The 27,695-nt window shown below is 37.0% G+C and overlaps 1 protein-coding gene across 15 annotated transcripts in view; it reads right to left on the bottom strand.

Annotated features, from left to right (window-relative positions):
* CDC14B (cell division cycle 14B) overlaps positions 1 to 27,695 on the bottom strand; it is a 163,362-nt gene that overhangs the window by 57,440 nt on the left and 78,227 nt on the right. For all 15 annotated transcript variants that reach the window (XM_070375305.1, XM_070375306.1, XM_070375308.1 and 12 more), the window contains exons 5-11: positions 19,175 to 19,251; positions 15,227 to 15,293; positions 12,627 to 12,689; positions 8,485 to 8,572; positions 7,944 to 8,174; positions 998 to 1,136; positions 378 to 537 (exon numbers count right to left, since the gene is read on the bottom strand). In XM_070375305.1, the coding sequence (XP_070231406.1) occupies positions 378 to 537; positions 998 to 1,136; positions 7,944 to 8,174; positions 8,485 to 8,572; positions 12,627 to 12,689; positions 15,227 to 15,293; positions 19,175 to 19,251 (825 nt within the window). The remainder of the gene's footprint in view (positions 1 to 377; positions 538 to 997; positions 1,137 to 7,943; positions 8,175 to 8,484; positions 8,573 to 12,626; positions 12,690 to 15,226; positions 15,294 to 19,174; positions 19,252 to 27,695) is intronic.

Here is a 27,695-nt window from a genome sequence, read left to right as displayed (position 1 = left end):
TAGTATTGCTACCCCCTAAATTCTTGGTTCTTTAAGGTTCCCCATTTGCAAACAAGTGGTCTCCTAAATCAGCTATCATGAAATGGGAAAAAATGGGGAGAGGGGGTATCACTAGGTCCATATAAAGGGTTTACTTTACATACCTCTTTTTATCCCAGTGTCTTGTGAGTAAACAAAACATAAACTTTAGTTTTAAGGACACATAACTTTGAACTATTTTGACTAAAAAGTTCCTAGACAGGGCAATAAGTATAAAAAATATGTGACGATAATCCCTCAGAATGTGCTTTATTTATCTACAGTTTTCTCCACGCCCTAAAACCTTCTCAACAGCACTTAAAGCAATGACAACAGCATGATGGGGGTGGTTCAATTACCAGTTCAGGTTCTTGCTTGTCTTGATTCTCGACCCCATTGATTGAAATGTCATCCACAGCCAAAAGGAGTTTTGAGACAGCCGCTCTGTGTTTTCCATTCTCCTGACCCCTCAACTTTTGACGGAAATAGTCACCTTCTATCCAGAGGCTTGCCTGTTTCCTACAGCATTTAAGTAACAATATCAAAATACAGCCTTCCAGAAAGAAACATACCAACAACTTTCTCCTACTGCTGTTGCCAGGGACTAAGAAAAATTCTAATTCCCATCACCTTCCAGACCCATGAATTCCTGAGGAACTACTGATAGCGCAGTTCGTAAAGAATTCGTCTGCAATGCAGGAGACCCCAGTTCGATTCCTGGGTTGGGAAGATCCACTGGAGATGGGGCAGGCTACCCACTCTAGAATTCATGGGCTTCTTTTGTGGCTCAGCTGGTAAAGAATCTGCCTGCAATGCAGAAGACCTGAATTCGATCCCTGGGTTGGGAAGATCCCCTGGAGAACGGAAAGGCTACCCACTCCAGTATTCTGGCCTGGAGAATTCCATGGACTATACAGTCCATATGGTCACAAAGAGTTGGACACAACTGAGTGACTCACTTTCACTTCCATCCACTTACATCATCAAAAATTGCTGCTGTGGTCCAATCACCGAGCCAGGTCTGCAGATTCTGACCCAAGCAATGGTCTCGGTTGCTGTCATCCTGTAATGCTTCATGATGTAGCAGGCTATCAAAGTGCCTGTTCGTCCAAGGCCAGCTTAGGAAAGAAACAAACCAATGAGACCTGGTCTCATCTGCTTCAGAATTTTGTTGGGCAGGTAGAATTTTTTTTTTTTAAAGCTTCCCAGGATTCTGCTCCCCTCAACAATGCTTCTCATGTTTTGATATAAAGTACAACCAACTAGAGAGCATTAATTGGTATGTGATGCAGCCTAGAAACAGAGATTCCTAAAATCTCCCACATGATTCTATGTTTAACCCAAATCCACTTTCTAAGAGATAATTCTCAGTAACAGTGTTTTATACTCTGGGTTTTCAGTTAATAATACCATCATCTTTCTAAAAATATAAGCTTAAAATCTTATACTTTCTCCCTCACCCAACATTTTTTTCTACTCTACTTTTATACATATTTGCACATGGACTTTTCTCCCCACTCTATTCCTGTTGTCCTTCTTTACTCTCATCTTGACTAGTATCATTACCTCCTGCGATGATTAATTCTAATTGTCAATCTGGTAGGTGTAGTTCGATGAGATTGGTAGATTCTGAGTAAGCTGACTGCCCTCCATACTGTGGGTAGGCCTCATCCAATTAATTGAAAGTCTGAAAAGAACAAAATATCCACCTCCCAAAGCAGAGACATTGCCAACAAAGGTCTGTATAGTCAAAGCTATGGTTTTTCCAGTAGTCATGTATGGATGTGAGAGCTGGACTATAAAAAAGGCTGAGTGCCCAAGAATTGATGCTTTTGAACTGTAGTGTTGGAGAAGACTCTAGAGAGTCCCTTGGACTGCAAGGAGATCAAACCAGTAATCCTAAAGGAAGTCAACCCCGAATATTCATTGAAAGGATTGATGCTAAAGCTGAAGCCACTTGATGTGAAGAGCCAACTCATTAGAATAAGACCCTGATGCTGGGAAAGATTGAAGGCAGGAGAATAAGGGGGCAACAGAGGACAAGATGGTTAAATGGCATCACTGATTCAATGGACATGAGTTGGAGCAAGCTCTGGGAGATGGTGAGAGACAGGGAGGCCTGGCCTGCTGCAGTCCATGGGGTTGCAAAGAGTCGAACATGACTGAGCAACTGAACAACAAAGTTAGAGGGAATTTTCTACCAGACAGGCTTTGGACTTCAACTGCACCACTGGCTCTCTTTGGGTCTCCAGTCTGCCAGTCCACACTGCAGCTTTTATACTCACCAGCCTATATAGTCCCATAAGCCAGTTCCTTATAATAAATCTCCTTCTCTACATGCACATATCCTACTAGTTCTATTTCTCTGAGAAACTCAAACTAACACAGATTTTGGTACTGTGAAGTGGCATACTACTCAAACACTATGTAAAAATGTGGAAGTGACTTTGGCATTGGGACTGTAAAGACCAGGAGAGTTTTAAGGCACATAATAGAAAAAACCTAGACTGCCTTGAAGAGACTATTGGTAGGAGGAACATGGACATTAATGGAGATTTCAGTGCAGACTCACGTGGAAACTGAAAGGAAAGCAATTCTTATTAGAAAGTGGCAAAAAAACACCCAGAAACCACCTAGCTGAATTGTGCTCTAGCGCTTTGTGGCAGAGAGAACTTCTGAGTGACAGCCTTGGACATTTAACACAGTAGATTTAAATTCATTAGCAAAGTGCTGAAGGTCCAGCCTGGTTTCTCCTGACTGACATGAGAGAGAGAGAGAGAGATGAATCGAAGAAGTAATAGTTAAGCAAAAAGGAATGACAAACTGAACATTCAGAAAACTCTAGGCCTAGTCAATCTGAAAAAAGAGAGAAAGTGTATTCTGGATACCAAGCCTAAGATTAAAAAATAAATTCCATAATGATATTACCCATGGATTTAATCATGGGTAATTAAAAGCCATCTCAGCAAAAACCAAAAACATTGATAGGATTACAGTAGAAGACACACTGACAGTTTGGACTAAAGGGGAGGATGAAACAGGGCTAAATAGGATGAAATAAAAGAAGGCTTTTTTTTTTTAGGTTTCAGGGATTCCATAGGACTGGACAACGGAACTGGTTGCAAATAAGCCCCATCCTTCAAGAGAAGGTTAGTATGACTCTAAGGGTGATGCAGAGGTCAGCCTGGCTGCCAATACAACCACAGGCCCAGAGGTCGAGGCTGTCTGCTCCTAGGTTTCACAGGGCAGGGCCTCCTGCATAGTTTCAGCAGGCCAGGCTGCCCCTGCTCATAGCCACAGGGGCAGGGCTGCCATCCCAGTGGACCTGTTGAACAGAGAAAGGAGCTAAAGAGCCTCAAGATCCAATGGCATTTGCTTTGCTAGGATCTGAACTTGCCTGGGACCTGTCACTACTTTCTGATTTCTCTCATTTGGAACAGGAATATCTATCCTATTCCCGTTACATTATTTTACTTTATAAGTACATAACTTGTCTGGTTTCAGAAGTTCACAGACAGAGAGGAATTTGCCTCAGGATAAATCATACCTGAAGTGTCAACCATGATTCAGGAGATATTTAGATGAGACTTTACACATAGAATTGATACTGTAATGGGTTAAGACTTTGGGGACTGTTGGGAAAGAGTGAATGCATTTTACCTCAAATAGACACTAGGTGCCCAGAGAACAGAATGTTATGGACTGAACTGTGCCTCCCCAAATCCAGATGTTGAAGTCCTTACCTCCCCATAAGACTGTTTCTGGAAAAAGGGCCTTTGCAGAGGAAATTAAAGTTAAATTAGGGTTATGGAGTGAGGGGGGCACCTAATACAATAAGACTTGTGTCCTTTCTTATAAGAGAGGAAGAGATAGCAGGACTGACTATATAAAGAGGACAAAGAAAAGGCAGCTGGCTATAAGCCAGGAAAAAAGGCCTCACCAGAAATCAGCACCTTCACCTTCAACTTCTGGCCTCTAAAATTGTGAGAAAGTAAGTCTTATGCTCTACTGACTGAGCTAGTCAGGCAACTCTCAATTATAAGAAAATAAATTTTTTGTTGTTTAGTATTCTATTATAGTACTTAGAGCAAATCAATACACTGCCAATGAATCTTCCTTTTCCCTTGATAATCCAACCTTCACACCATCATCAGTTTTCTTCACCAAAGATCTTATCATATCAAATTCTCTTCAGATTTTTAACTGGTCAGCAGTGAACTTCAGAGTTTCCCAACCTCAGCACTATTGACATTTGGAGTGAGATAATTCTTTATTGTGGTGGCTATCCTGTGCATTTCAGCTGAAAATCACCTCAACTGCTTATTATAGTTGGAAAAAAATGAAATAACCAAAGTTGGATTTTGTTTTATTTTTTAGATTCGGCAAAATATGCCTAATATAAACTTTATCATTTGAATGGATTTTTGTTTATGAATCACTTTCCTGATTTCAATTACTTCTCTATGATTCTGTTTAGCTCACTGAGGTTTCTTTTGGGGTAGGTGATACGAAAATTTATTACTATCAGGATTTCACCATCAAAACTTATGATCTTGGTCTTTCCTTTTAGCCTTTTGTATAACACCAAAAGAGAGACATTGGCTACTTTGACAACCTTAAAGCAGATTCCAGGAATGTCACCAACAGCATGACCTTTGCAACCAAATCCAGCAACCAGAACTTCATCATTTTCCTCAGAAACATTCAAACAACAAAGGCTGTGATTATTTTGTCATTCTTGATTCGCTAAACCTGATACACTTCCTGATGGCAGAATTTGGCTGTCTGGCTTCAACGCCTACTTCTTCTGCCACAATTCCCTTTGCATGAGAAGCGCCTCCAAAAGGACTGGCCTTCGGTCCTAATAGGCTTTCTTGGACTGTCTATCGTACCACCTGTGATGGCGATGGAGCTTCCCAGCAGTATGAAGACTGCAACACTTGTCCATCCTGCCGGCGCCACAGACCTAAGCAAAAGAGCTCATGGAGCATTTTTAAGACAGTCATTTTAAATTTTTTAATTCAAAGATCTATGTCCCTTTGGGGTCAGTTTCTGATCATTTTAACCATTTTAAAATGCAGAGACAGCATCATTAACAAATTAACATCACTACTACTATGTCCCAAGTATACTTGAGACAAATTATATTCTGTTGGTTGGTGGTCACAGAGTTCTGTATAAGTCTGTTAGATACAGATGGTTTGTTGTGCTGTTCAAGTCCTCTATTTCCTTATCTTCTGTCTGACTGTCCCAACCACTGTTGAAGATGGGATATTTAAATTTCCAACTATTACAGTACAACTGTTTTCTCCTTCAAGTCTGTCAATTTTTCCCTCTTGTATTTTGAACATCTGTTATTAGGCATGTAAAAAGTTTATAATTGTTCTATATATATATATATTCTTGCTCTGTTGAAACCTTTGTTAATATATAACGTTCTTGTCTCTTGTAATCTTCTTGATTTAAAGTCTATTTTGTCTGACAATCACCTCTCTCTTTTGGTTACAATCTACACGACATTTTTCATCCTTTCATGTTCAACCTCTTTGTGTCTTTGGATCTAAACTTAGTATCTTTTAGGTAGCATATAGCTAGATTATTTTTGTAAGCCGTTCTTCCAATTTCTGTCTTTTGATTGGAGCGTTTACAACCAAAGTGACAACAGTAATAGCCTTTATAACCATTCACGTACGTACTTTCACAGAGATTTTAATTTCTTTATACAGCACTGAGTGACTGTCTAGAGTCCTTTCATTCGACCTTTACCATTTCCTGCAAGGCAAGCCTAGTGGCAGCAAATTCCCTCAGCTTTTAGTGATCTAGGGATATCTTAAATTCTCCATCATTTTTGAAGGACAGTTGTGCCAGACATAGGATTTATGGTTGACACTCTTTTTCCTTCAGCACTTTAAACATAGCAACCTACTGCCCTCTGGCCTCCAAAGTCTCTGATGAGAAATATACTGATAATCTTACTGGGATCCTTGTATGTCATAAGTTGATTCTGTTACTTTCAGGGTTCTCTTTGTCTCTGGCTTTACAATGACTGACTGACTGCATCTTGATGTAGGTCTTGAGTTTTTCATGCTTGGAGTTTGTTGGGCTTTCTGATGTTTACATTCATGTCTTTAATCACATTTGGGAAGTTCTCAGACATTAATTCTTCAAATAATCTCCCTGCTTCTTTCTCTTGTCCCTTTGGGATTCCCAAAATCCATACACTGGCTTACTTCATGGTGTCTCAGAGTTCTCTTAGGCTTGGGTCCCGTTTCAGTCTTTTTGTTGTTGTTGTTCCTCAGACCTAGGGGCTTCCCTGGTGGCTCAGATGGTAAAGCGTCTGCCCGCAATGCGGTAGACCTGGGTTCGATCCCTGGGTTGGGAAGATCCCCTGGAGAAGGAAATGGCAACCCACTCCAGTATTCTTGCCTGGAGAATCCTATGGACAGAGGACCCTGATAGGCTACAGTCCATGGGGTCGCAAAGAGTCAGACACAACTGAGTGAGTTCACTTTTACTTTTCTCAGACCCGATCATTTCAATTATTCTGTCTTTAAGTTTGCTGATTCTTCCTTCTGCCCGCTTATGACTGCTTGTGAATCTCATCAGTAAATTTTTCATTTCAGTTCCAGAATTTCCTTTTTCCTTTTAATGCTTTGTCTCTCCTGTTGATATTTTAATTTGATTCATACATTGTTTTCTTGACTTTGTGTACATTTTCTTTTACCTCTTTGAGCACCTTTAAGACAGATGTTTTAGGAGTTCTCTGGCAGTCCACTGGTTAAAACTCCATGCTTCCACTGCAGGGGGCATAGGTTCAACCCCTGATCAGGGATACTCCCATGCCATGTGGCAACAACAACAAAAAAATATAGTTAACACCTTTGTCTAATAAGTTCACCCTCTGGTCTTTCTTTGGGACAGTTTCCGTTGATTCATTTTTTCCTTGAAATGAGCTATCCTTTCATGTTTCTTGGCAGTCCTTGAGATATTTTGGTGAAAACTGAATTTTCAGTGAAAACTGAAAATTTGAATCTGATAATGTGGGAACTCCAGTAATTAGATTTCTTATATGCTCCAGGGTTTGCTGTTTAGTTTTTCTTTTCCCCAATGTTGGATTTTTCTTAACAAAAATATATCCCTTGTCTTTTTAGTTGAATAACCAAAAAAGAAAAGTTTAATAAATCCTAGTATATCCACACACTCATTCAATAAATACTTATTAAGTACCAGGCACTGTGCTAGTTACTGAAAATCTAGCTACTTGTTAGAAAACAAAGTCCAAAAGATAAGCTCTTTGAGTTTTCTCTGCTCACTGACATATGCCAGAACCTACCAAAGTAGGCGCTGAATAGACATTTAATGAATAAATGAATGTGATAAGCCTTTGTAGGGTTACCGATGAATACAACTTAATTTATTATACTTTCCATATGAAATTGGGGGTTTAAAAGCATTCTTTGGGACTTCCCTGGTCATCCAGTAGTTAAGAATCCACTTTCCAATGCAAGGTATGCGGGTTTGATTCCTGGTTGGAGAACTAAGACCCCACACGTCACAGGGCAACTAAGTCCACAAGCCACAACTACTGGGCCTGTGAGCTCCACAGCCCGCACAACACAACTAGAGAGCCCACACACAACTAGAGAACCCACACGCCACAACTAGAGAGAAGCCTGCACACTGCAACAGACCTAGAGCAGCCAAAATAAATAAATAAAGGTGTTCTTTATATGCACAGCTTTTTTATGCCAATACCTCAATAAAGTAGTTTTACGAAAAAAAGCAAACCACAAAAGGAAAAAAAAAGACTCTTTAAAACAAAGGCATCTTCATGTGTCCTTGCATATAATCTAAATGAGTACGGTGTGTTTCTATACACACATATATACATGTCCACCACTCTTTAACCAACACTAGAAACATACCTTTACAGTGTACTGCAATGGCACCCTCTGCATTTTCACAAATATCCAGAAATTCTTTAACGATGGCATCAGTAGGGGTGCTGCCATCCGCAAAGAAAAGATCATAGTGATCGAAACCAGCATTTGTAAAGCGTTTGGCATCATACATCCTTTTATTCAGACGAATAACTGTAGTAACGTTGTGATTCTTAAAATATGGAATATAAGCCTCAGGAGAATGCTGATGGTAACCTACATGAAGAAATTCACCAGATGTTGTAAAATGCAGAAAGGAAACAATGGATAACAGTATCACTTGTAACTGCATGGAAACAGTATCACTTGTAACTGCATGGAAACAGTATCTGGACTGGGGATTGAATACCAATTTGATTATAACTATGAAAAAAAAATTTAAAAATGAAAATCCAGGCAGAAAGATGAGATAAAATGTTCAAGTGTACACTTAATTAAGAGAGCAGAGCTCTGGCCTCTTTTAAAAGAAAATACCGGATGGATACTTTTAATAACAAAACTATACTGGTCTCATATTTTTGCATACCACTTTCAAGTCTGGTTCTTGAATGAGGTCCACAGAAGGCAAGAAATCGGTCTGGTATTATCCAATTTAAATCTCCATTTTCTGCTTTCTGCAAAAGGAAGATCACAATTCATTCTTATATTTAATCTCCTCTCCAGGTCCCTTTCAATAGTGAGTATCTTAAGGACTTCAAATCCATTTCCTTTAGCACAAAAGCTGTTTACAAATGACCATGAGACAGGAAACTAAAATTTATCCTGTTACGAATACTCCCAGGGAATAGTCAGCCCTCAATATCTGTGGGTTTTGCATCTGTGGATTTGGAAGGCTGACTATGAGACTTGAACACTTGTGGATTCTGATATCAACAGTGGGTCCTGGGACCAATCCCCCATGGATACCAAGAGACTATAGTTAGTTAACTTCTGGTCCTAATAACTTTCACTTAAACAGCATTTTTTTTCCCCTACAATAGTCAGCCTCTGGAAAATACAGCTGACTGCTGCTGCTATCCAGACTATGCCTAAATACTTTATTTTATCCAAGTAAATTCTTATGTAGTTGCTGCTAATCAGTAAGAAAACCAAATTTTCTATCATGAGGGATATGGAAACTTTCCTGTTTTCCTGAATTACCAATTGGCTTCCAATGTGAGCAATCATTACTTTATTGATTTTTTTTTTCTTCTTTATTTAAGAATAAAGAAGAAAAAAAATCAATCTAGGGTCCTGGTTTCTCAATATTTACTTTTTATTTCTACAGAGGCACTTTTCTATCATTTTGCTGCCTATTTAATTAGAGAAATCAATGAACATTTTTTACTAAAATTCACCAGAAAACTTAAAATCACAAGAATACAGAGATCATATCTAAACTGAAATTTAAAACACTTTACTTCCTGTTATTAAGTCTTTTGGATTGAATTATACAATTATTCTAAGATAAAGTTCAAGTTTAATAACAATAGAGATGGCTACAAAAAGACTTAAGCAGAAAGTAGGAGACAGTTGATAGTGGGGAAGGAGAGAACATAAACACAAGTTCCATCCGCTTTACAATTGGAGTATATTTTCGTCCACCTAAGAATAGGCAAGAAAAAAAAATCAACAGTTGCCTTAAGATCTATAGGTCAAGCAAGTAACCCAAAACTGATTTACTTGACTTAGTTATAAGTCAAGGGAACTGATGAGCCCATGTTCATTTCAGGCTAAAAGATGTAAGTAAGAATGAGGACAAGCATTGCCAGATGTTCTGACTTTGAAGTAAAATCAGAGTTTTAAAATGAGAAATCTGTGATTAGATTTCGTTGAATCACAGGTATCATATACTGTAAGATGCATCCTGAATTCAGAAAAGTTAAAACAGGAAAAAATGGGCATCATGGAATCAATGAAAACTACCAACCCAAAATTTCTAAATATAGAGATTAAGGGCTTCCCTGGTGGCTCAGCTGGTAAAGAATCAGCCTGCAATGCAGGAGACCTGGGTTCGATCCCTGGGTTGGGAAGATCCCCTGAAGAAGGGAATGGCTACCCACTCCAGTGGCCTGGAGAACTCCATGGACTCACAGAGTCGGACATGACTAAGTGACTTTCACTTTCATAGAAACTAAACAAAGCTACCATTATGGTCTGTAGCTACTTAACAGTTACCTGTGTCTCAATGCAATTTCTAAGTAAATGACATTTGTTGGTGACCCTGCTACTTCACAGCAATGCTGCAATTGCTGCATTGGTGAGAAGGAAGCTAATTAGCACTTATAATTACTCCTTAGTAAAAAACAAGTAACACTGAGGGAACACTAACTGGTGTTTTGCTTATCTAAAAAGAGAAAGTATATTTTATTTTAAATGTTTACTTTTGATAAAGTGAAAGTTGCTCAATTTTCATAAGGGGAAGTACAAAAAATGGTGTTAATAATTCAACTATATTCAGTAATTAAGATGGTAAATGCATATTGTACTTTATAAACATATAGCTATTGCTGCTAAGTCGCTTCAGTCGTGTCCGACTCTGTGTGACCCCATAGACGGCAGCCCACCAGGCTCCCCCGTCCCTGGGATTCTCCAGGCAAGAACACTGGAATGGGTTGCCATTTCCTTCTCCAGTGCATGAAAGTGAAAAGTGAAAGGGAAGTCACTCAGTCGTGTCCGACTCTTCGTGACCCCATGGACTGCAGTCCACCAGGCTCCTCCGTCCATGGGATTTTCCAGGCAAGAACACTGGAGTGGGTTGCCATTTCCTTCTCCAGTGCATGAAAGTGAAAAGTGAAAGTGAAGTCGCTCAGTCGTGTCCGACTCTTCGTGACCCCATGGACTGCAGCCCACCAGGCTCCTCCGTCCATGGGATTTTCCAGGCAAGAGTACTGGAGTGGGGTGCCATCGCCTTCTCCGATAATGATCAGCAGTACCTATTAACCCAATTCATCAAGAAAATAGTTCAATTATACCTAGGGGTTTAAAATAATAGCTACTTTAGAAATTGTGAAAGAATAGTTATCTGAGGATTTAAGGTGCTGCTGAATAGAGTGTTGTCTGTGGAATCACTCTATTATTAGTGAGACTGTCTGCTCAAGATAACTATAGCAGGATAGAAAAAAAACAAAACAAACCAAGATTCCACAAGTATTCTTGGCTGAAAAAGACATTTAGCATAACATCTTACTCATTATGTACTTGGAGGGTAGAATGGGAAAATCAAATTACTCTTTCTCAAAAAAAAAAAAAAAAAAATACACTACCTTAAAAAAACATAAAGGACATCTGTGGTTTTGCCTGTCTCTCTCCTCTCTGTGTACCATCCTTCTTTTTGGTCTGTATGATTTGATAGGGCTGACCCAATTTCAGCTCCTGGGATGACCAAAGTATTCTGCACCCGCTCATCCACTGCCCTTACCAAAATCACAGCTTGGTTCAGGGGCAGAGACATGATCTAAGCCAAGCCAATGAGAGGAACCGGTGAGTCTCCTGCTGGAGCTATGAACATTCTTTTCCAGTAAGCTAAGTAAATCAAAGTCCCTTGGACTGCAAGGAGATCCAACCAGTCCATTCTGAAGGAGATCAGCCCTGGGATTTCTTTGGGAGGAATGATGCTAAAGCTGAAACTCCAGTACTTTAGACACCTCATGCAAAGAGTTGACTCATTGGAAAAGACTGATGCTGGGAGGGATTGGGGGCAGGAGGAGAAGGGGACGACAGAGGATGAGATGGCTGGATGGCATCACTGACTCAAAGGATGTGAGTCTCAGTGAACTCCGGGAGTTGGTGATGGACAGGGAGGCCTGGTGTGCTGCGATTCATGGGGTTGCAGAGAGTCGGACACAACTGAGCGACTGATCTGATCTGATCTGATCTGAAGTAAATCAAAAGGGTAAATCAAAGCTGTTGGCAGCCATCTTTATCCAACAGACCTTATAGTTAGTTAACTTTTGGTCCTAATAACTGTTATTTAATAGCTTTTTTTTGGGGGGGGGGGCTACAATAGTCAGCCTTTGGAAAATAGAGCTGACTGCTGCTGCTATTCAAACTATACCTAAGTAATTTGGTTATTTTACCCAGGAAAATTCTTATATAGTTACTGCTTATAAATAAGAACTGGGGAGAACTGGCCTTAGAACAAAACTGGTTTCAGCTCAATTTCTGGTAAGTGTTTGAATACCTGAATCTGGTATGCATGAATTACCCTTGCTCCTGGACATTTTGCTTATGTAAACCAATAAATCTCCCCATTTTATTTAAGCCATTTGTGTTTACTTTTTGTAATCTGCATCCAAAAACGTCTTGACTTCATATAAACAAAAGGTTCTGACAAAAATACGTGTTTTCCAGAGGTAATTAGATGTATACTGGCTATTCATTTCATCAGATCCTATACTAAGGATTTCATAAACATTAACTCATTTAATTCACTCTATAAAAGTCATCAATACTTAAAAAATTTTTTTAACTAAAAATTAAAGAAAAATGCCTAGGAGCACACTCACTCACTCCAAAAGGATGTAACAAGTGCAAAAAATCAATAAGAACTAGGACTGCAGAAACAGGAGTAAGAGAAAGATGACTTTATATACATCTAAATTGTTCAATTAAAAAAAAAAAGAATATTACTTCTGGAAGTAAAACATATATAAAAAAGAGTTAAAAACAATATCCTTGAAAACTTACTTCATAGTATTCATATTCATCCAGGTTAAATGAGTTGAAATTAAAGAAGCCATACTGCATTGCCTAAAATCCAAAGGTAAGCTTTTAAGAATAAAGACGCAAATAAGGAAACAATTTTCAATACAAATTCTTAATAGTAAGTATCAGAAGGCACCCTTGAAAGCATTGTATTTAGATTATGTTCCATGGAATGGCTTTCAAAGGAGGTGGACGATGTCTTTTAAATGCTTCTATCATCAGAAACATCAGTTACAACAACATATATTTTAATGAGATTTTCTTTTTCATTTTTCTTCATTAATCATCCTATCCATGCAAGATCTAAATTATCAAGCCTTCAAAGTAATCCTACTGGTTTATTAGATGAACACCATTCAGGCTTCAAATATAATGCATAACCCAATGGTTGCTAAACAAACAATAACAAAGGGAAGAAACCATGGGTTAGTTTATATCAAACAATCTTACACTTTATACATATCTTCACTTTCAAATTCTTCTGAACAGTCTTGAATTAAAAGATTAGTATTTCTTATACTAAAGACAGCCCTGAGACAAACACTAAAATTCAAATTTTTTGAGAGAAAAAAACTTTTTTCAATAAGGAAAAAATACATGAATTTTCCTTTCTGTAGCCTCATTCTGAGTTGCAATAAGAAGAGTATGCTAAGCAAAGTAAGCAAAGTAACTATTTTCTGAGACAAGGACAATCTGGTGGCTTCTGACAATCGTTCTCCCTGCTTACTAAGACAGACAGTATGTAAGTAACAATTCTTGCTCAAGAAGTTATTCTTGGTTGAAAAGGGGTGATTCTGCAAAACCAGTCTGCAAAATATAAACTATTGAAATATGAATGAGAAATAAGGCTACAATACCAAACAACAAAAATTGTATTTTATAAAATATAGTTGTTTAAGTCCTAATTCCAAGACCAAATCTAAGATGAATTTTCTTTTGAATTTGAAACAATATATATCATATTTAGACTAGAGCTGTTCCTAACAGAATGATACAATAAAAAGTCATCAATCTGCAGGGGATTTCTAGTCTTTGAATTTCATAAGGAGATCTTATTAGAGTAGTATTTTTTAAAAAGTAGCACTAAAATCAAGATATAATTATTATATTTATAAATATTTCAAACAATAATATTCAAAATCAGTCACAAATAAAAATCTTTAAATGGAAAAATCAGAAGCTGTTGTCTCAAAAAAAATTAAAATGCAGTATGAAAAAAGAAATCTTTGATCTATAGTTACAGCTGATTAAACTTTGTATATAATATCTGATTTAAAAAAACACGAAGTCAATGTTATAGTAGATCATCGCCAAAGCCCTCCTAAGTGTTTCTTCTTCTTTTTTTTCCTCAAATATATGTGGTTGCAGGACTGGAGAGAAGGGAATCCTAGGATCCTAGGATCAAGGATAAGTATGCCTGCCTGCATTGGCAACTTCCTAGGGTCCAACTGGCAAGGACTGTAACTGTAACTGGGAGGGGTCATTTATACCTACTGTCCCTCCACCTCCTGATGGCATCCTCTGCCCAGTAAGTGCCTAAATTGAGGCCTCGTGGAACTATCTCAGTGTGTGGCAACCTTCATCAGGTCCTTATACCACAGAGTCACTGGACTCAAATCCCCAGAATTAAAGTCCATCCTCATTACCTTATTACAGGACAAAAGCTATACTAATTAACCTCTGAATCTGTGCACTAACTAGGTCTCTCAGCTTAGCCCATAAAATTTCTGTCACAATTCTCAGAAAGCCACCATGTTTCATCATACCAGACAGTAAACTTGGGTTCCTTCTCCCTCTGAAAATACAAGTCACACAAAACTTGAGATGTTGTTGAAAGCTTATTTGATCTAAGGGCTACTGATTAACAATTCTAGTTTCCTGCACTGTCCTGATATTCAAAAATAACACTGGAGGGAGTGAGTGTTATAACCAGGGTCTGCTGTATCACCTGATTCCAGGGGACCCTATTCATTTAGAATGTGATAGGAAGCTATCCCCTGAAGTCAAAGACAGCAAGTAGCCCTCGTTATAAAACACAGGAGTTATTTTTAAATAGCTTTGAGAAAGCAGTAATGACCTACTTAGTTCTTCATATAAAAGCTAGTAACAAACTAATGGGCTATTCAAATACTTCTGTTGAACTAGAAATTGAATTATTGAAGATACAAAAACAAAGTGTTTAACAGTGTGTTACAGAAATATCTGTTGTAAACAGAATTGCTGGCAATCAGACTCATAAAATACATAAATCAAAGAGAATTCAGAAACCAGTAATCTATTTACTTTTTGTTTTTCTTTGACATCACAATGCATTCAAAACCAATTCTGAATTTAGAACCTAATTACATAACTGTTTCTTCACATCTCTTGTGTTCAAGTGCCTTTCCCCCAACTCACACAGAGAAGCACTCAGATTCAGAATAATCTGTTTTCTAGTTTAGTTGTCATTCTAATGTTGGCAGGGAAATGGGACACCTCTGACATCATACACATCTTAGGAGGTCTTTGGAGAAGGCCTGTCTTCCTTGCACTGTATTTAAGTTCTCCAGCACAACAATAGGCTCATCCTATGAGTCACTTACCTTCTTTACTGCATAAAAACAGTCAAGAAGTGTAATGAAGAAATTGCAACTTCCATAGGCAGCATCTCTGAAATTCCAAAAGTATTGAAGTACATAGCTCAGTTAATTTTCTGCTTACACTTATCTCAAGACAAAGCTGATTGAAAATCAAACACATATTCAGTTTCAAAAGAAAAAAAAAAAGAATTTTTGCCTTTTGGTTTTTAAATAAAGGATAAGTCACTGTTATACATTTCACTGGCCCTCCCACCTATTCCAGTGGATACTGTTTTATAGATGTTGTTCAATAATGACCACATTCTAAATCTCAAATGATCTCTCTAGATTGTTTTGGCTTTAATAGTTCAGCTTCAAAAGTTCCTTTTTGAGTTCAATTTCTCAATAGTATGTACTCCTCCTCTCAAAAAGACATTTGAATTTGTTCTTCAAATACCATGTCAAATTGTTAGCAGGAAACACTGCTTTTTGATTCTGTACATACATGTTGTGTGTGTGCATATCTACACCCACGTAGCAAAAAAATTTGGAGATCAAGATAGTATTTGAAATAACAGGTGCAAGCTAAAGAATATTTTGCTTCTCTCATTATGCTTTTATGACTTTTAACAATTTAACTGGATAATTTTTTTCTGGTTCCAAGGACAAGCGTACCAATAAAACCACAGAAACGAATGAGTCAACTACTGTTACTAGAGTCACTCTACACTTGGGAAAAGTGCTTTAACAGTTAGGTAGTTAGCCCCATGCAATACTGTATCAATACCTATCAGTAATCTTACTACAAGATTAGTGACACAAGTCTCAGTATCAGTTAAGACTTTGTCCAGAAAAATAAGGTACTCCTCCATTCCCACCTGCTTCTCCTTTTTGTCTCCCTTGAGTCATTTCATTACAAAGTGAAAATTTTAAGAATTAAGCAAGATAAAAATTAATTATGACCATTCTAGGCATGCCAAACAATTATGCCTAATCAGAATGGTACTTATTTGGTCCTTATGTGGAACCAGGTTGTTACTGGAGCTATAATTAATTGCCTGTCTTGGTTGGGTTTTCACACAGTACTTTACTTACCTGAAAAATCAAACTGTACATTTAAAATGTTTAATTTTTGTACAAACTTTTAAGAATATAGACTACTATATTAACATTAAAGAAAAGGGTATCCTTTTTAGCTAAGACAGCTTTGGATATTACTGTCTGAATTCACTAGAATTATTGCAGTATATGTTAGCCTTCTTGAGGACTGGACACAAGGCCTTACAACACGCCATTTGTGTTCTATAAGCTTCTGAGTTTAAAAGCTGATCTTCCAGAAGCTAGAAAAGGTTTCAATGTGACCAAGAAAATGATCTTTACCAATAGCTTACTGGTAATATTCAGGAAGGAGAAAAACATAATGACCTGCAGCTTTAGTTCTCAGAGCATGCTCCCTGGGCAAGCAGCAGCAACATCAACCTCACTTGTTAGAAATTTAATTCTCAACCTCTACACCAGACTTGTGAGTCAGAGTTCTAGGGGTGAGGCTGGGTCCTCCAAGAGTTTAAGAACCATTGACTTACATGATTACACATAATGTTCTGTACAAATAACTGTTTTATGGAATAAGGAATGTTTTTAAGATAGAGAAGCTAAGGTAGGAAAGTGAAGTTTAGTCTAAATCAAAATCAAAATTATCAGTAGAAAGACAATGAACTCTCAAATCACATCCCAATGTTTTTCACCATTTCTTCTCAGTTAGCTATAATTGCTAACTTACTGATAATTCTTTTCCAATCAAGTTAAAGGCATGGTGATTCAGTTTTTGTGACAATTTGAGCATTTATTCAAAGCATAATTGTGAATAACCTCCTGTGGGCCAAGTCCTGCTCTAATTGAGCTTTGATCTGAGCTTGGATAAAGTTCTGCTATATTATCAGAATAGACAAGGCTCTTTCTTTATTCACTCATGTTTATTTCATTAACACTTCCAACTTTAAACACACCCACATCTCCTTCCTCCCACCCAAGCAATTAGACTTCTTCAAAATGGCATAATAGCAGCTATCAATCTGGATATAAGCCTTTGTGGGGTGAAAGCTTGTCATAGATAATTTAACAAACTTGGAAAAGCAGATGAGAATCAATAAAGGAATACTGCTTAGAAACAGCAAAACAATGTCAAATACTAGTTTAAAAAAATTACAATTTTCATAGCAGATTATACTCATAATAGCCAAAAACTGCAAATAACCGAAGTATCCATCAAAAAGAAAATGGACAAATAAAATGTGGTATATTCATAGAATGGAAGGCTACAAAAGCAGTAAAAATAGGACAAACCACTAACACCTGCCACCACAAAGATAAACCTCACAGACAATATATATTTTAAAAACTAGATCCCAGTTCTCCAAAAATGTATACTCTATGATTTCATTTACACGAAGTTCAAAAATAAGAAACACTTTTGGAAAGGGGATAAAAGGGAATCTTTATGGGGACTGACAATGTTCTGTATCTTGAAAGGATGGTACCTACATACACAAATGTAGACGTTTACTGTGCTGTATATATGAGTCATGGAGTTTTTAATTGTGTCTAAGTTATGCATGGATTTAAAAAGGAAAAAACATGAATGGTTAACAAATGTTAGCTAGGGTTCAGGCACCAAGTGTTTCATATGCAGGATGTTACTTAACCCTCATACTTCATTAGGATGATATTACTATCATTCCCATTTATAGACTAAGAAACCAAGCCTTGTATTTGTAAAGAACCACAGAGATATTAGTTGCAGAACTTAGAGTCAAACTCTCATCTCTCTGAGGTCAATAGCCAAGCTATTAGCAGCTCTGCAATATTACCTCTCAAGAAAATAAAGAACAGAGACAAAAAAAAAGTCAATTAAGAACTAAGGAGTGTTATAGGTAATACCAAAGAGGAGATGCACATGCTCTTCATAACTATGATAAAAGGTTTTAAAAAAAAAAAACTTGAACTATATTTTATACATTTTTTATTTAGACAGGCATAAAAATGTCTAATATAATTCATTAAGAGATTGTATATATATGTATACATACATTTTAAAATTCAGTGGTTGAAGAATTATGTGTACATTAAGTTAAATCTAATTAAATATTGCTATGGAGCATCAAAGAAGTAATTGACAATGGATGAATGCTATTCTCACACAGTTCCTTGTTAGCAACACTTTGTTAACAGTTGTAGTTGTTCTGCGCTCTTGCAATGGCAAAGATAAAAGACTATAATTTCTGTCAAAATATTATCCAGTTTTATTCACTCTGATCTGCTTACTTTCAATTAGTAAGTTCTTTAGAACAAAATGTGGTGAGGCACAGATTTTTAAATCTGTCAAAGGCTGATACTTTTGGGAAATACAGTAATACATACCAATATTGGTATTACATACCAACGATTATGCAATAATCTTATTTTTGTAAATAAAACTGAATTATTATAAAAATGAAAGGAAAAAACACATACACACAAGTCTAAATTCTCCTATTATTAGATTCCACAGACATAGACATACTCTGTTAAATCATTAAAAAGTCTGTAAAATCTTACTCTGATTACAAAGCACAAATTTTCAACAGTGGGAGCGGTTCTGATTTCTCATGTAGAAGCGAATTACCACCACCACCACAGACATCTGGCAATGTCTGGAGACATTTTTGGTTTTCATAATTGACTTTCTGGGGGTGAAGGCATTGCTGACATCTAGTGGTTTAACAGTGATGCTGTGAAACGTCCTACAGTACCTTCAACAATCCCCCACCCCAACAAAACGTCAACAGCGTCAGTGTTGAGTAACCTAGATCTACGGTGTTACTTGCACCCACCCCAAAATGATTATCAGGTTTTCTTTCTTCAGAAACAACCATACCACAGTATTTCTGGCAAGGGCCTGATTAAATGAATCTACCATAATGTTCTTATATTTACCTGAAAGGAATATAGGTTGCATCTCCAAACATTAATATTCTATATGCGTCTTCTGGTGTTTTCCCCAAATATATAACCTACATTTGAAGAGAGAAGAAAAAGGCAATTTACTTCTAAATGAAGATATAGTACTGTCACTGAGAACTAAGTTTTGTACAATTTTTAGCCAATCAGCTGAGCCTGGTTCTCTAGCTTTCCCAAGGATCCTACGAGTCACTCAGTATCCTCTCAGTGAATTTCTCTTTTATTTAGATCTGCTGGCATAGCTGGTTTCTGTTGCTTGCAATAAGAGCCCTGACCAACAACTATTTACAACCTTTTGTGGAGAGAAGTATAGCATTAAAAAATTAAGAAACTTTTTTTGGCTGTGCTGGGTCTTCACTGCTATGCTCAGGCTTTTTTCTCGTTGTGAAGACTGGGGGCTACTTTCTAGTTGCGGTGTGCGGGCTTCTTATTGCGGTGACCTCTCTTGTGGAGCACAGGCTCCAGGGTGCGTGGGCTTCAGTATTTGCAGCATGTGGACTCAGTATTTGTGGCTCCCGGGCCCTAGAGCACAGGCTCAATAGTTGTGGCACACAGGTTTACTTTCTCCTGTGGCATTGGGGATCTTCCTGGATCATGGGTTGAACCCATGTCTCCTGCATTGCCAAGTGGATTCTTTACCACTGAGCCATCAGGGAAGCCCAGAATTAGCATTTTAAGAACAGATTTTATAAATCAAAATGTTAGACTAAACACACGTTTTTACCTCACCTCCCTTCTAAAATACTGAAATGATAGTAAAGAAGTATGTGGGAGATGGCAGTAGAGGATGGATTGGGACTGGGACTGCGAGGCGGATGAGAGGAACAAAGATGCTGATTAACTCCATCCACTTAGATTTAACAATTTACGATACTGTACAGGTTTCCTATAAAACTTCATTTGTTTACTATTGTCATTTGCTTCTTTTATCTTCAGAACTACGTCATGCTTCAATTTTCAACTGGTAGAATACTTCAGGTAGATTTTTCAGCATTTGAGGTCCGCAGTCGATGGACCTCTTTGCATTTCTGAAGTATCTTGTTTTCTGCCCTGACACTTATGGACCATATATATGATTTCAGGTCTGCAGTCTTTTCTCTCAGTTTATAGCTGTTGTTCCATGCTTTTCTCATTTCCAGTACTGCAGAAGTATTTTACTAGTCTCATTATCTCCTCCTTTTCCTCACCTGCTCCACTGGTATCCCTTTAAATAAGACACACCACAGCCCCAGTTAAACTTGCCTAGGACTTCTGACCCCCATTCTATCCAAAGGCACGTCTTTTTCCAACTCAGAGTCTTCCAGCAGGGCATTTTCCACCCATATATAGAGACAAGGGGTGAGAGAGGCCACAGCATCAGATGTGGCATACATATATTATCACCCAAATTCAATTCAATTCTAAAGCTTACTCTGGGATAAAACACACTTTGAATTTTGACTAGTAAAAATAAATCACAAAAGAATTTAACTATGAATTTTTAAAATCGCCATTACTTAGATTTATATAAACGAGCTGTTTCTTCTACCAAATTGTGAACATTCTGAAGTGAGAATCCAAGTCTCATGTTACACCATAACTCCACACGCATAAATCATGTATGGACTCTGATTTGATGCTTCATTTGCTGAACTTAAATCTACTTATAATAGTTAGGAAACTTTAAAATAATTGATAAAATACATTGGTATAAATATAAAAACATCACTGGATTAAGAAAAATTATAAAAATAAAAAATCCAGCAAGAATCTCTGAAACTTAGAGAAGGATATATCTTAAAACTAGTCAGGTTCCAGATGGTATCTTATCAATTTTGTTTTAAGACTCATAAATGGAAATGTCTACCCTGTTTCTAAAAATGATTTTACCCCATTTACTCTAAAAATAATACAGAACTATGATCAACTAACTATACAGACTCTTCTAACACGTATTTATCTATAGCAGCATATAAAGCCACAAAGAACAATCAATCCCAAAAACAAAGGAATGCTTTCTTATCAAGATTCAGACAAATCTTTAAGAACAGCAATACTGACTCACAGAAGGTTGTAAACTACCATGAATTAATTAATCAAAATCATCTATAATCACAGTCAATATTATATTTATCTAACATATTACTTTAAGAAAAAAGTCTTTTAAATCTTTTTTGGGGGGTCAATGAGGGTAAGAATAAGATTTGATTCACTTATGTATTTGCATACATATACATTTCTAATACAACCTTCTCTCAAATTATATAAAATTTTCCTTAAGCACTGGTTAAAGATAATTCCTCCAACTCAAGACTGTAGTTCTTTGGTTTCTTTAGTTACTAAAATTGCAATGGTATTATTTCCTTCTAACTTTCACAACAAAAACAGCCTCTAATACATTAAATAATTGTGAATACAAATTCAGTTCAAAGAACCCAAAAACAATGTAACATTTTTTCCTATGGAAATAAAAACGTAAATTCCTAGTGATGAAATTTTTAAACACAGACTTTAGGTACAATGAGATAAGCTGAAGGAAATTTACAGATTCAGAGTAAGTTTGTTATACAATGCTATCATCTGAATGTTTGTGTCCTATCTAAAATTCATGTTTAAAACCCAATTTCCCAAAAGTGATAGTAGTATTAATAGCAGATGTGGCCTTTGAGACAGCCATGAGAGAAGCCCTCAAGAATGGGATTAGTGTCTTATAAAAGGGACTTCAGAGAGACCCCCAGGCCTTTCCACCATGTGAGAGCCCGCACTGGACTATGCTGTCAGCCCCATCTTGGATTCTCAGCCTCCAAAACTGTAAGAAAGAAACTTCTGTTATTTACAAGCCTTCCCAGCCTCTGGCATTTTGTTATAGCAGCCCCAGAGGACTAAACATGTAACAATCAAAGAAATGTTTTCTAACAATCTGTAATTCTTAATTCTATACCCACTTCCCTAGTCAAAAGCCCTTCCCAAATAAAATTATCATTAATTTGTTCTTGAGAAGAATCCTTAAAATGGCTCCCATATTAACCTAAATTCTCAAATTAGTAAACTCTAAATCAATCCAATGTTATGATGCATCACTGTATTCCCAGCAATTTGGAAGTTATACGCTTATCAAATTCTTTTGGTGTCTTTTCATGAAAAGCTATATATATAGAATGGTCACTCTAACTGCACGTTGCTATCCCCAAATAGAAAACGCCGAGATATTAAACAACTGTAATAGCTAACTTCCAAGACAGCCCCCAAAATATTCATCTCCTGATATTTTCACCCTTAAGGAACAGGTCACCACTCTGTAAACAGTGGCCAGCTTCCGTGGTGGCTCAGATGGATTTAATGGTAGAATGTGACTTCTGAGGCTAGATCATAAAAATGTTGTGGCCTTTACCGTGCTTTCTTTAGGACTCCTCATTCGAAGTAAATTAAGCCGTTATTTGTGAGGGCAGCCCACATGGCAAGGAACTGAGGGCCTTTGCCAACAACCAGTGCTAGTTGCCGGGCATGTAAACCGGGTCATCTAAGCACTGGATCCTCTAACTCCAGTCATGCCTTCAGATAACTGCAGCCCAGCTGAATCCAGAAACAGACACACCCAAGTCAGCCACTTTCAAATACATTCCCCACAGGAACCGTTAGAGAGAATATCAATTGTTGTTTTAAGTCACTAAGTAATGGCATAGTCTGTACGGTACCAAGAGATAATACAGTAAGTAATGCAATAAACTATTACCAACTGATCATTTCAGTTTGTTGAAAGTGGCTAATTTTTTTTTTAATGTGGCAAGTACAGAAATGTAATGGTAAGGAAGCCCCATGGCTTAGGAAACATAAGTAAAGAGAACCTGCTCTCTCTCTCCAGGGTAAGCAATGTTTCTGAAGCAGCAAAAGGCAATCTCACTGGAAAAATAAAATATTGGGGTAGAAAATACTTAGGAAGTCAGTAGTGCTTTTCATGTATCATGAAAAGCATGGTTTTGTATACTATGGGGTTTTTTGGGGTTGTTTTATTTTTTGCTGAACAATACTGCAGCCATTTCTAGGACCTCCACCGCCCCCATTTAAAAAATCACCATCTACCTAAACCAGCCTCTGTGAAAACTTCTGATTTTGGATTGCTGATCTATGTTTCAATACTGGAAGAGGCTCAAGTAGCAATGGATAAATTAGTGGACTGAAACAAAAAGATCACAACTTGATCATTTATAGTTTTAATTATGACAGTTCAGGTCTCAAACAATAAAGTGCAGTTGTTTAGACAGGTGCTTCTCATTTCTATTCTTCTACAGAACATTTTGAAGTTTAATCTATATACTTAGAGAAGCCTTTGGCAGAGTTTAAAAAACCAAGTCATCTGAGTTAATCATAACAAAGGGTATTTAAATTCCAACAACAAATGTGGCAGCCCAATAAACCAGTAAACTATTTTCAATTATTCCTCATGGAGAAATGTCACAACGTTTCTTGTATTTAATTATTTCCACATCAGCCAGATGACACAGTCATTCCAATGCCAAGAACTTGATTGATCTTTTTTTAAAAAATCACTATACGGATTAACATACAATTTTCATAAATCAATGCAAACTGGAAACAAGTTTAAAGATTCAACTGCTGAATAAAAAAGTTGAACAAGGAAAAGATTATCTGCGATAAGCAATTTATGTGATTTTAAAAAAGTAAATAAGAGAAAATCACTGTTACAGTTCCTGCACAAATACTAGTTAAAAAAAAGAAAATCCCAAATCACCCTAAAAAAAAAAAAATCAGATGGCCTTACATTTCAATGGTTTTAACCTCTCAAATTACTTTTATTTGTATGTACAGTAGGTTGGTATAATGATGTTCAATTTAGATAAAAGGAAACTGGAACTTTGACATAGCAAACACATCTCTACCATGGCCAGACAACTAATGAATGTGTAGGAATTTGCCTTGGCTATAAGGGTAAATGGATATATTCTATGTGAGTAGCAGGGACTTTTTTTTGAGACAAAGCAAAAATCCTGAATTTTTAAAATAAAAACACCTAATTTTTAAACATCAGCAAAAACAAACTACTAATTATAAATACTCTGTGGGTTACCTAAAGCTGGCAAGCTATTACTTTTTAACTTCTGGTGTTAACTGCTTACCCTGGGTCATACTCTTAATCCTTATTTATAGATAAGAAACTGGGTAAAACAAGTACTAAAACAAGAATGGGGGTCCAAAATTCCACAGAAGCCTCACAGATTTGCAAACATCATAAATGCTGCTGCTGCTAAGTCACTTCAGTCGTGTCCGACTCTATGCTAGCCCCTAGCAAGTCTCACAGAGAGCGGAAATATCAGTTAGGTTCAGCAAGGTGAAAAGGGAAGTAAAGTTGTGATGAACGATGGTGACACAGCCAGTTTCCTCCACCACAGTGCCACGCCGGCCCCCTTCTGTGGCTCTGGTGCGCCTCACACTAACTTTGCCCTGCCTTTCACAGATACCCAGGAAGGGTGTTTGCCCAGAGATAGGTGTTTACAAACACTTTGGCAGACCCAGCTGGTTCTGTCTCCCAGTCTCTGTTACCCTGTCTAGACTGCTGTTTGTTGAGCTGGATTCACACACACTGTTCCAGAGACTTTCCCCTCAGCTCGCCTTATTTTAAATTCTTGTCTAATCCCTTCACCTTGCAGCCACCTTAACCCAGCATAGAGTTTCTGAGTTCAAAATAATTAAATCATTAAGAAAAAATGGATGACAGGTTCAAAAGGTCATCATTAAATAACAAATTAAGCCCCTGAGCTCTTATTACAAATGTTGAAGCAATCTCAAATTCAATGAAATTTAGGATTCTACTCACAGATGGCTGAATTAATATATTCCTAGAATTTCATCAGTATCACAATTTTTGGTATAAATGTTTACAAGTAAACCATTCTGAAGGCTTAAAAATTGCTTAAAACAAAAATATAATAATAGAGAGTGACATTTTGAACAGGGAATCCGTATGTTATCATAATTAGCTCTACAAAGTAATCTATTAAACATTACAAGAGGGCAAACTTGCAAATTATGTACCAACAGTTTGCTTGTGTCATTTATTTTACACTCAGGATGCTTTAACCACAGAAAATGTTAGAAACAACGGTTAATTTCCCAGGCAAGTTCTCAAAAGTACATTTAACCTATGGAAGAGCTAAGTACTGTATATGTGCAGGAAAATATAAATGTTGAGACAGTAAGATATAACCAAAGCTGATAACCAGTAAAATACAATGGCATCATTTTTGTTTTTTAATATAAAAAGCAGATTTAAGGTGTAATAATGGTAGGCAGAACCAAAAAAAGAAAGAAAATTACATTTAGTAAATGCTTACTTTGTGCCAGATAGTCTACCAGACTGAAATTAAAAGCTAGCTCAATTTGAACCTAAATCCTTCAACTTCTGAAATGAAATCCCTAAACCCTTTACAATGGCCTCTTCCAAACAGCTGTTTGCAACTAGAAATCAATGTTTATTCCTTCCAGTGTAATAATATACCACTATTACTATAAAGTATGCACATAAGAAACTAAATAGAAAAGGTGACATTTCTAAAATGAATCATTATATACTGTAATTATGTTAAAAATTGTGTTCACTAAAATATTAATAGATTTTAATGTGATTGATATACTTCAATTTTTTAAAATCTTGATTTAAAAGCCTAGGTGCAAGTTCAACTATTTCAGTTCTTGATTTTAATCGCTGTGGTAACTGAAAAAGATAGTCTTTAAAATTAGTTTCTCCATTCTTTGTATTTCTTGTGAACTGGAAGTTGTATCAGTAGGCTTGTGCATTAGTATATGTTGTATCGCATCAGAAAAGAGACTACCTAAATTACCACTATTGGTGCTAAAAATGGCCACTGGATTAGGTGCTAACCATCAAATCCCTAAAGAGCCTCTTGATGTAGGTGAAAGAGGAGAATGAAAAAGCTGGCTTAAAATTCAACATTCAAAAAAGTAAGATCATGGCATCCAAAATGGGGGAAAAAATGGAAACAGTGACAAACTTTGTTTTCCTGGGTTCCAAAATCACTGCAGACGCTGACTGCAGCCATGATATTAAAAGACACTTGCTCCTTGGAAGAAAAGCTATGACAAACTTAGCGTATCCACTTTGCCAACAAACGTCCGTATAGTCAAACCTATGGTTTTTTTTCAGTAGTCATGTACAGACAGATGCGACAGTTGGACCATAAGAGGGCCAAGCACTAAAGAATTGATGCTTTCGAACTGCTGTGCTGGAGAAGACTCTTGAGAGTCCCTTGGACAGCAAGGAGATCAAACCAGTCAATCCTAAAGGAAATCAACCCTGAATATTCACTGGAGGACTGGTACTGAAGCTGAAGCTCCAATCCTTTGGCCACCTGATGCGAAGAGCCGACTCACTGGAAAAGACTCTGATGCTGGGAAAGATTGAGGGCAGGAGAAGGGGGAGACAGAGGGTGAGTTAGATGGCATCACCAACTCAACAGATATGAGTTTGAGCAGACTCAGAGTTGGTGAAGAACAGGGAAGCCTGGAGAGCTGTAGTCCATGGGGTGACAGAGTTGGACACAATTTAGTGACTGAACAACAATAATCAAATCCCTTTAATATATCATTATACATCATTTACCATGATATGTAAATGCAAGTGCAGGAATGATTACACTCGTTTTTTCATCCCGTTCAGCAATGATGTACATTTGGTTAGTAAATTTCTAATTTCCTAAATGCTAATCGATAGATGCTAGAATAGTGCTGCACATTTTTCAAATATTTAGCAAATGAGTTAAAAACCTATTGAAATATTGTTAAAGCTGGTTTTAAAATTTTGTTTTGTGGCTATTAATGTAATACTTTACTTCAAAAACTGGTCATTAAAGGGAACTGGCTATTCATTCTGCCTTCTCAGTAAGAAAATTGGTTTCAGGGTAACCAAAGAGTCCCAACTGAATGAGGGAAAGCTTAATTCCCATAAAAGTAAGACAGCTAATAAGTGAAAGAAGAATGAATAATTTAAAAAATGTTATACTGATACCCTAGTAAAATGATTGATTCAATCAAGCATATTTGATTGTTTAAAACAGCAAGACGCATGGTTGATAGGGAACTGAATATACAAACAGTTCCAAAATCACCCCACACAGAATGCTTAAATCATAAGGACGAAACAATGTATTGAAGAGATTTGATGGTTAGCATTTAATCCAGTGGCCATTTTTAGCATCACTAATGGTAATGTAGGTATTCTATGTTTTCTGATTGATACAACATATAGTACTAAGGCAAACCTGTTGATACAACTTTCAGTTCGCAAGAAATGCAAATAATGGAGAAACAAGTATAAAAAATACCACAAAGAAAAAAAAAAAAAAAAGAACAACAACAACAACAAAAAACCACGAAGAAGAAACCAGAGAAATTCAAAAGGTGGAACTTTCTACAAGAAACTAGGTCTGGTTTCTTAAAAAAAAAAAAAAAATCAATGTTAGCTAAAAAGGACCATGTGTGAGAG

This window comes from Bos mutus, chromosome 8, assembly GCF_027580195.1.
Source record: "Bos mutus isolate GX-2022 chromosome 8, NWIPB_WYAK_1.1, whole genome shotgun sequence".
NCBI lineage: Eukaryota > Metazoa > Chordata > Mammalia > Artiodactyla > Bovidae > Bos > Bos mutus.
Note: the sequence above shows the minus strand (reverse complement) of the source record. Positions and strands in the feature narration are given on the sequence as shown.